Genomic DNA, 7,245 nt, shown 5'->3' on the forward strand with positions numbered 1-7,245 from the left:
GTAATCCCAGCTACTCAGGAGGCTGAGTCAGGAGAATTGCCTGAACCCAGGAGGCGGAGGTTGCGGTGAGCCGAGATCGCGCCATCGCACTCCAGCCTGGGTAACAAGAGCGAAACTCCGTCTCAAAAAAAAAAAAAAAAAAAAAAAAAAAAAAAAAAAAAAAAAATTCTTTTTTTAAAAATATTAAGACTCAGAACTCTGGTGTGTATTTTACACTTACAGCACATCTCAGTTTAGACTTGGCCCCTTTCAAGTGCTCAGTAATCACCTGTGGTTAATGACTACTATAACAGACAGTGTAGCTCTAGACATAACTTCCAATTCGAATGAAATGCAGGCAACACGGAAATATGTTAGAAGCTACCACAAGGAGATAACTGACAAGTCCAAAATGTGGAACAGTCTACCAAGCAACTGATTTGTAGTCTTCAAATTGAAAACACAATGTTATGAAAAGGATAAAGTGAGGCATTATTCTAGAGCAGGAGTGTCCAATCTTTTGGCTTCCCCTGAGCCACAATGGAAGCAGAATCACCCATTCCTTACTTGTTGGAGTAGGTGTCATACAATCCTACTTTTCCATCATCAGTTCCAAAAGCTAAGCAACCTTCCTTGGTTGGGTGCCAGCAGAGCTACAAAAAAAAAGAGTTTCCATGTGAGAATATAAGAAATGGGGTGTATAGTTAAGGGAATCCTTACATTATCCTTTAAGCATCCAAAGGGAAAACTTTCTTGCTCTAATTTCTTCAATATTTAAAGGAGAAAAAGGAATATTAAAGTTAATGTCATCTGTAATCTTTCATCCAAAAACCAACTGCAGATTTTGTATCTCTGTTTCTAGACATTTTTGTGAATGAACTTAGATATACACAATTGAAAAAACCAAATGAAAACCAAATGAAAAATATATACAAATTGAAAAAACCAATTTACATATTTGAAAATAAAAAATATTTACATATTTTCAAATATGTAAATGATGTGCATTATACACTGTCGAGTGGGAATGAAAGATTCCGGAAGAATTTGGAAATACAGTTCTATTAATATTAAATAGTTTACAATATTTGAAAAGATATATCATAAACTGTCCACAGTGGTTCTCTGGGTTGTGTAAGTAGGGGACTGGAGTGGAGGGTAGGAAAAAAATGTTTGCTTTCTCCTTGTTTGTGTTGTTTGGTTTTCTTTTTAAATCACAAAAATTTACTACTTTTAGATTCAATAGCCAAAAGTATCATTTTAGAGAAAACCAAAAAAATTACACATACTGTTTTGCAACCTGCATTCCATGTTTTATAACTGACATGTCTCATAAATCATTTATAATACTTTTCCACATCAAGGAAGAATCTACATTATCATTTTCAATAATTTGATGCCATTTCAACATGTGGTTATATCATAACTTAATATATTCTCTATGGGTTTGCTTACAGGGTCCTTCTGCTTTCCTAGTTTCAAACTTCATTGATAATACTTTAAAATGTTTTATTCTCAACAGAGCTCATTTAAATGAACAGGCATAAAAGAGAACTATTTGAAAAAAAAATTCAAAACAAGCTCAAAAAAGAAATCCTTACCGCTGTAACCTTGGACTTGACACCTTGCCAAAAGTTTTTCACATCATAGTTGTTCTTTATGGAGAGTGTATTCCATACACGGATCATGCCATCCCCAACACCTATGGCCAAAGAGCCTATGTCCACAGGAGAGAAAGCCAGGCTGTACGCAAACCCACCAAGGGAAGGCAGGGTCCAGCAGCAATCCAGGGTGGCCATGTCCCAACATTTTACCTGCAAAGATTAATGGTAAGAGCCTAAACTTAAAAGAGAACAGAGAAATAGGAAAAAGAAACAGATATGGGATAGGCTCAAAGAGTGGGTAAGGATCTTGCATGTCTTCCAGTAGGAACTAAAGAAAGCACTGCTAAGAAAAAAAAATCAGTAATAAATTATGTTGCTTAAAAGGATCTTAATATATATTTACTCCCAAAGATTTCAAGTGAATTCAGGATTACACAATTAATAAACCAGAACCCACACTTCCTGTCACCAAGTTCAGTGACCTTTCCATTCTATTACAGTACCGGTAACCTCCTCATTTGGCAAACTCTAAGGAAGAAGATGGCCTCAGCACAGTGGAAAAATCAAAGAACTGCTCTCTCAAAAGGCAGAACATCTTATACCCCGGGAAGGAGGAGTGGTAAGTTTTTAGTCATCACTTGTTTAAGAGACAGGCTTGCCGGGCGCGGTGGCTCAAGCCTGTAATCCCAGCACTTTGGGAGGCCGAGGCGGGTGGATCACGAGGTCAAGAGATCGAGACCATCCTGGTCAACATGGTAAAACCCCGTCTCTACTAAAAATACAAAACATTAGCTGGGCATGGTGGCACATGCCTGTAATTCCAGCTACTCGGGAGGTTGAGGCAGGAGAATTGCCTGAACCCAGGAGGCGTAGGTTGCGGTGAGCCGAGATCGCGCCATTGCACTCCAGACTGGGTAACAAGAATGAAACTCCGTCTCAGAAAAAAAAAGAGACAGGCTTGGGAGAAAACAAAGTCTACCAAATAAGCCTAGCTTAATTGCAAAACAGTAAGGTAACAGACTTTCAAATAAAGTCAATTCTCTTGGAAAGATTTCTATTCTGCTACATAAACTGCAGACTATATAAACTATGGCATGAGGACTTAACATAGGGTGTCCAATCTTTTGGCTTCCTGGGGCCATGCTGAAAGCAGAATTGTCTTGGGCCATACATAAAATACACTAACACTAACAATAGCTGATGAGCTTGAAACCGTCCTACGCTGTGGGTTGGACAAGCTTGACCTAACACATCCTTCTGTTGGCAAAATTACCCTTCTTTATTATGTCGGCTCTAACAAAAAAGCATTTTGGTGGGTCTTTACATTCTCCCTACATCTGAACTATTGATATATTCCATGCTGATCTATAGCAGTAACTCTAAAATGGAGTCAGGGGTGGGGTATTATGGCTTGACAGGTGGTTTGAAAAAGCCCTCTAATCCCACCCAGGTTGTAAACTGCTGCTCTACAATGCTGAGAGAAAATACGCAGTTCTTACATCTCTATCCATTGATGTAGAAAGTAGTAGCTGTTTGTCATCCTCTGTTTGTAAAGGACATAAATTAAACACAATTCTTGAATGATTTTGCCCTTCTGATGAAGCACTAAAGAGGGTGTATTTCCGTCTCCAAGACTGAGTGAGATCCCATTGCAACAGCTCACCTCTATGAAGGAAAAACATAAGCATTAGTTCTTTTACAAACAATCTGAAAACAAGTGGCCGCTGAATCACAGAGTCTAGGCTCATAGCTGCAAAATGATTTGTTGTCTTTTAAGGAGAGAAAAATTGCATATTCTGAAATATACACAAAATATCTCTGGGAAGGCTGGGTACGGTAGCTCGTATCTGTGATCCCAGCATTTTGGGAGCCCGAGGCAGGAGGATTGCTTGAAGCCCAGATCTCAAGTCCAGCCTGGGCAACAAAGTGAGACCCTATCCCTACAAACAATTAAAAAATTAGCTGGGCATGGTGGTGCACATGTATGGTCCCAGTTACTTGGGAAGCTGAGGTGAGAGAATTGCTTGAGCTCAGGAGGTGGAGGCTGCAGTGAACTATGTTTGCACAACTGCACTACAGCCTGGGTGACAAAGCAAGATCCTGACAGGGAAAGACTCCTCTTTCTACAGATGAAAAGACTGAAGCTCAGAAAAATAAAGGGTCCTGCTCATGAATACAAGGCAGTAAGTGGCAAAGTGATTCTGAAATTTAGTTCTGACTTCAGAGTCCATACTCCTAACTGCCAGGCTACACTTATTTGATCTTTTTACAGCTCTGTTAGTTGACAGCACAGGCATTGCTCTCATAATTTTTCCATTTCAAATGGCCCATTGTAATACAAGCTTTCGCCACTACTTTCTCCATCTACAAAGAGAAACCTAGGAGTCTTTGAGACTAAATAGAAAAACAAAATGTATCTAAGAAAGCACTTACCCAAAAAGACTTACCCAAAACAGCTAGATACCAGCTGTGACGGCTGATTGCTGGGCCAATGGAGTGTCAACCAAAGGCGCTCTTTAACAGTTGGGTCTATACCCCCTCCTCTTCTCTTCAGAAAGGGCAATTTCAAAATCATCACCCCTGCAGATTAAAAGAAGGCCAATGGGCACTCAAGACAGTGAAACTACATGCATGAAGTCACCAGCAGTTCATAATACTCAAATCTGTGCTGTAAAAACTTGTTAGTTTGGTTACGTAGAATTCAGATCTCATTTTCCTATGGTTGTTTATAATGGTTATAATGTTAACCATTATAAATAGTGGTTAATACTCGTCTAGCTACATTTAGGTCAAACAAGCTTCCATAGGTTATCTTGACAACCTCAACATATTTTTCTTGTCTGGGAAAATGAGTTCCCAAGTAAAACTGAGAATTCATGTAGTAACACAGCTCAGTTGTACACCCAAAAGTATTACAGTGACATAACTCCAAAGTGAAAAGGATAGAGGTTGAGATTACTGTTTCTAGTTGGCAAGAAATCCAACAAAGAAGAAAAATTTGGCAGTCAACATGCTGTGGCTGCGGAGTACCTCCACCTGACATGCTTCTAATCACTGTTTTTTAAGCTGTATTATCCATCAGAACCACAGGTGGAACTTTAAAAAATACATACGTTAGGGCCTAACTCCTAGAGATTCTGACTCGGTAGATCTGAGGTGGGGGATAAGAACTCACATTTTTTTAAAAACTCTCCAGCTGATTCAGCTGCACAATCACAATTGAAGGCCATTATACCACACATCTCTAAGTCTAGAGGTTCCCCTTCTGTAGGGATCCTCAGCCTCATGTTCCTACTTGGAGTTTTAGCTGCAGTATGTACAAAAGTAGTCTATAAATCTTAAAAAAGTTCTGTCTTCCAAAATTATACTGTTACCTACCACCGATGAAGCCTGGACTACATGCCAAGCACAGTGCTACTTGCTTTACATGCACTAACACATTTGGGTAAATATAAAACTATCACAGTTTAAAATAAAGTTGTAAGCATATCCATGTTCACAGTATATTATTTAGAATAGTAAAACATGGAAGCAACCCAAATGTCCATCAGTGGATGAGTAGATAAGCAAAATGTGGGACATACATACAATGGAATATTATTCAGCCTTAGAAAGGAAGGATATGCTGACATATGCTACAAAATCAATGAACTTTGGGGATATATGCTAAGTGAAGTAAGCCAATTACAAAAAGACACATCATATGGACAATTTCACTCAAAGGAAATACTCAGAATAGTCAAAATCATAGAGTCATAGAGCAGAAAGCAGAATGATGGTTGCCAGGGCCTCGAGGAAGAGAGAATGAGAGTAGAATTCTGGAGATGAATGGTTGTGACAGTTGTACAACTTTATAAGGGTACTTAATATCACTTAAATGTACATTTAAAAGTGATAAAGATGGCAAATGTTATACTTTCCACCATAGCTTAAAAAACTGGTGAAAAAACTAAAATGAAGAAAGAGAAGACCCCTAGAAACGCCAGAGTTTTACTATAAAGGTTATATTCTATAATATACTATAAATATTCACTCTGCCTAGAGTTTCTCTCAATTTTTAAACTTAAAAAGTTCTGTTCAAAGAGAAGCTTGGGAAAGCTAAATGACTGAGGGGCTCTATAATTTGGATAAACAGAGCTTTTACACGTAATTCTATGCTGGGTGTATGTAATTTATTCTGCATTTGTGCATTAAAAGCTTTAACTCTTGAGATCTTTTCCATTCTCCTGGCCTGGGCCAGACCATGTTCTAATATTCCTCTTCTTACTACAGAACCTGCTCCCCATGCCAAACAGTGATCCTTCTATAAAGCAAGGGGGTCCTTGTCTTCTCCTGGAATGCATGGGAAACATTCATCTCTAACACCAGATGTTGAGAGAATAGAGATCCAGCCCAGGCTCCAATGAGGAAGCAGAATTCTAGACCAAAAAGTAAAGAACTGCTCTCAGAAAGAGGACACGCCCTCAGGACAACAGGACAGAAGAAAAAAACCTCTATTTCCACCAGATCAACATAGGTTACATCACAAAAGAAACATCAATCTTACCTCGGCCTCTGGAACAGCTCCAGATTCTAATGGTTTGATCTTTGCTCCCAGTGGCTAAGTAGCAGCCATTTGTTCCTGGAGCTTGTCCTATAGCATTCCCATTGGTAATTTCAGGGTCTTCTATGAGAAAGATGGCAATTTTGTTTTTGATTTGCATTAAACATGCACTTATAAAAAAATTTAGTTTGCAAGAGTTCCCAAAACTTAGCTATCTCTTTCATAGGTCTGAACTATAAAATTTGAAGTTTTAGGTATGATTAAAATGATATAATTTGGCCAGGTGCAGTGGCTCACACCTGTAATCCCAGCACTTTGGGAGGCCAAGGTGGGTGGATCACTTGAGGTCGGGAGTTCAAGACCATCCTGACCAAGATGGAGAAACCCCAACTCTACTAAAAATTAGCCAGGCACCATGGCACATGCCTGTAATCCCAGCTACTCGGGAGGCTGAGGTTGCAGTAAGCTGAGATCGTGCCATTGCACTCCAGCCTGGGCAACAAGAGCAAAACTCCTTGTCAAAAAATAAAATAAAATAAAATGATATAATTCTACCCACTGTTCTTCAGGTTGAAAGAGTACTGAACTTAAGCCATCTCTACCTGAAGTTTCCTCTTGGTTTATAGATAAACAATCTTCACCAGGCAGGGGACACCAGGCTATGGAGTGGATTTCATCATCATGGCCTCGAAGCCTATGAATAACTTCTCCTTTCTTACTGATGTCAATTATAACCACTATGCCATCCTTGTACCTAAAAAACAAGAGTTAGAAATATTACTCAAAAAATGAAGACAGAACAGGGTCTCTAGGAAACATTTTGGCTTAGAGTTATCCTTAAAGTTAGGTGCATTCGGGGTGGCGGAGGAGGAAAGAGGACAAAAAATAATTTTGTTTTTTCCTTTTTTAAAGGGCTCATCTTGTGCTTCTTGGTTTTGTTAAAACCTTCCTCTCTACGATCAAACTGTTGGCACTAGGTAATACTGTGTATGTTGCCTGGTACAAAGCTCACAGTGGAGCATGATTTTGTTCTAAAGGAACTTTCATAGTTTTTGCAAGGGTCCGGCAACTCTTTTTTCCCCCCGCTCTCTGTTGCCCAGGCTGGAGTGCAGTGGCACA

The 7,245-nt window shown here is 39.2% G+C and overlaps 1 protein-coding gene across 1 annotated transcript in view; it reads right to left on the reverse strand.

Annotated features, from left to right (window-relative positions):
- GEMIN5 (gem nuclear organelle associated protein 5) overlaps positions 1–7,245 on the reverse strand; it is a 55,192-nt gene that overhangs the window by 41,949 nt on the left and 5,998 nt on the right. Inside the window, exons 4-9 of the mRNA XM_032263800.1 lie at positions 6,729–6,880; positions 6,130–6,249; positions 4,031–4,163; positions 3,083–3,248; positions 1,581–1,793; positions 547–632 (exon numbers count right to left, since the gene is read on the reverse strand). Of these exons, the coding sequence (XP_032119691.1) occupies positions 547–632; positions 1,581–1,793; positions 3,083–3,248; positions 4,031–4,163; positions 6,130–6,249; positions 6,729–6,880 (870 nt within the window). The remainder of the gene's footprint in view (positions 1–546; positions 633–1,580; positions 1,794–3,082; positions 3,249–4,030; positions 4,164–6,129; positions 6,250–6,728; positions 6,881–7,245) is intronic.

Source organism: Sapajus apella, unplaced genomic scaffold (genome assembly GCF_009761245.1).
Source record: "Sapajus apella isolate SASKATOON/1434 unplaced genomic scaffold, GSC_monkey_1.0 scaffold138, whole genome shotgun sequence".
In the NCBI taxonomy this organism is placed as follows: domain Eukaryota; kingdom Metazoa; phylum Chordata; class Mammalia; order Primates; family Cebidae; genus Sapajus; species Sapajus apella.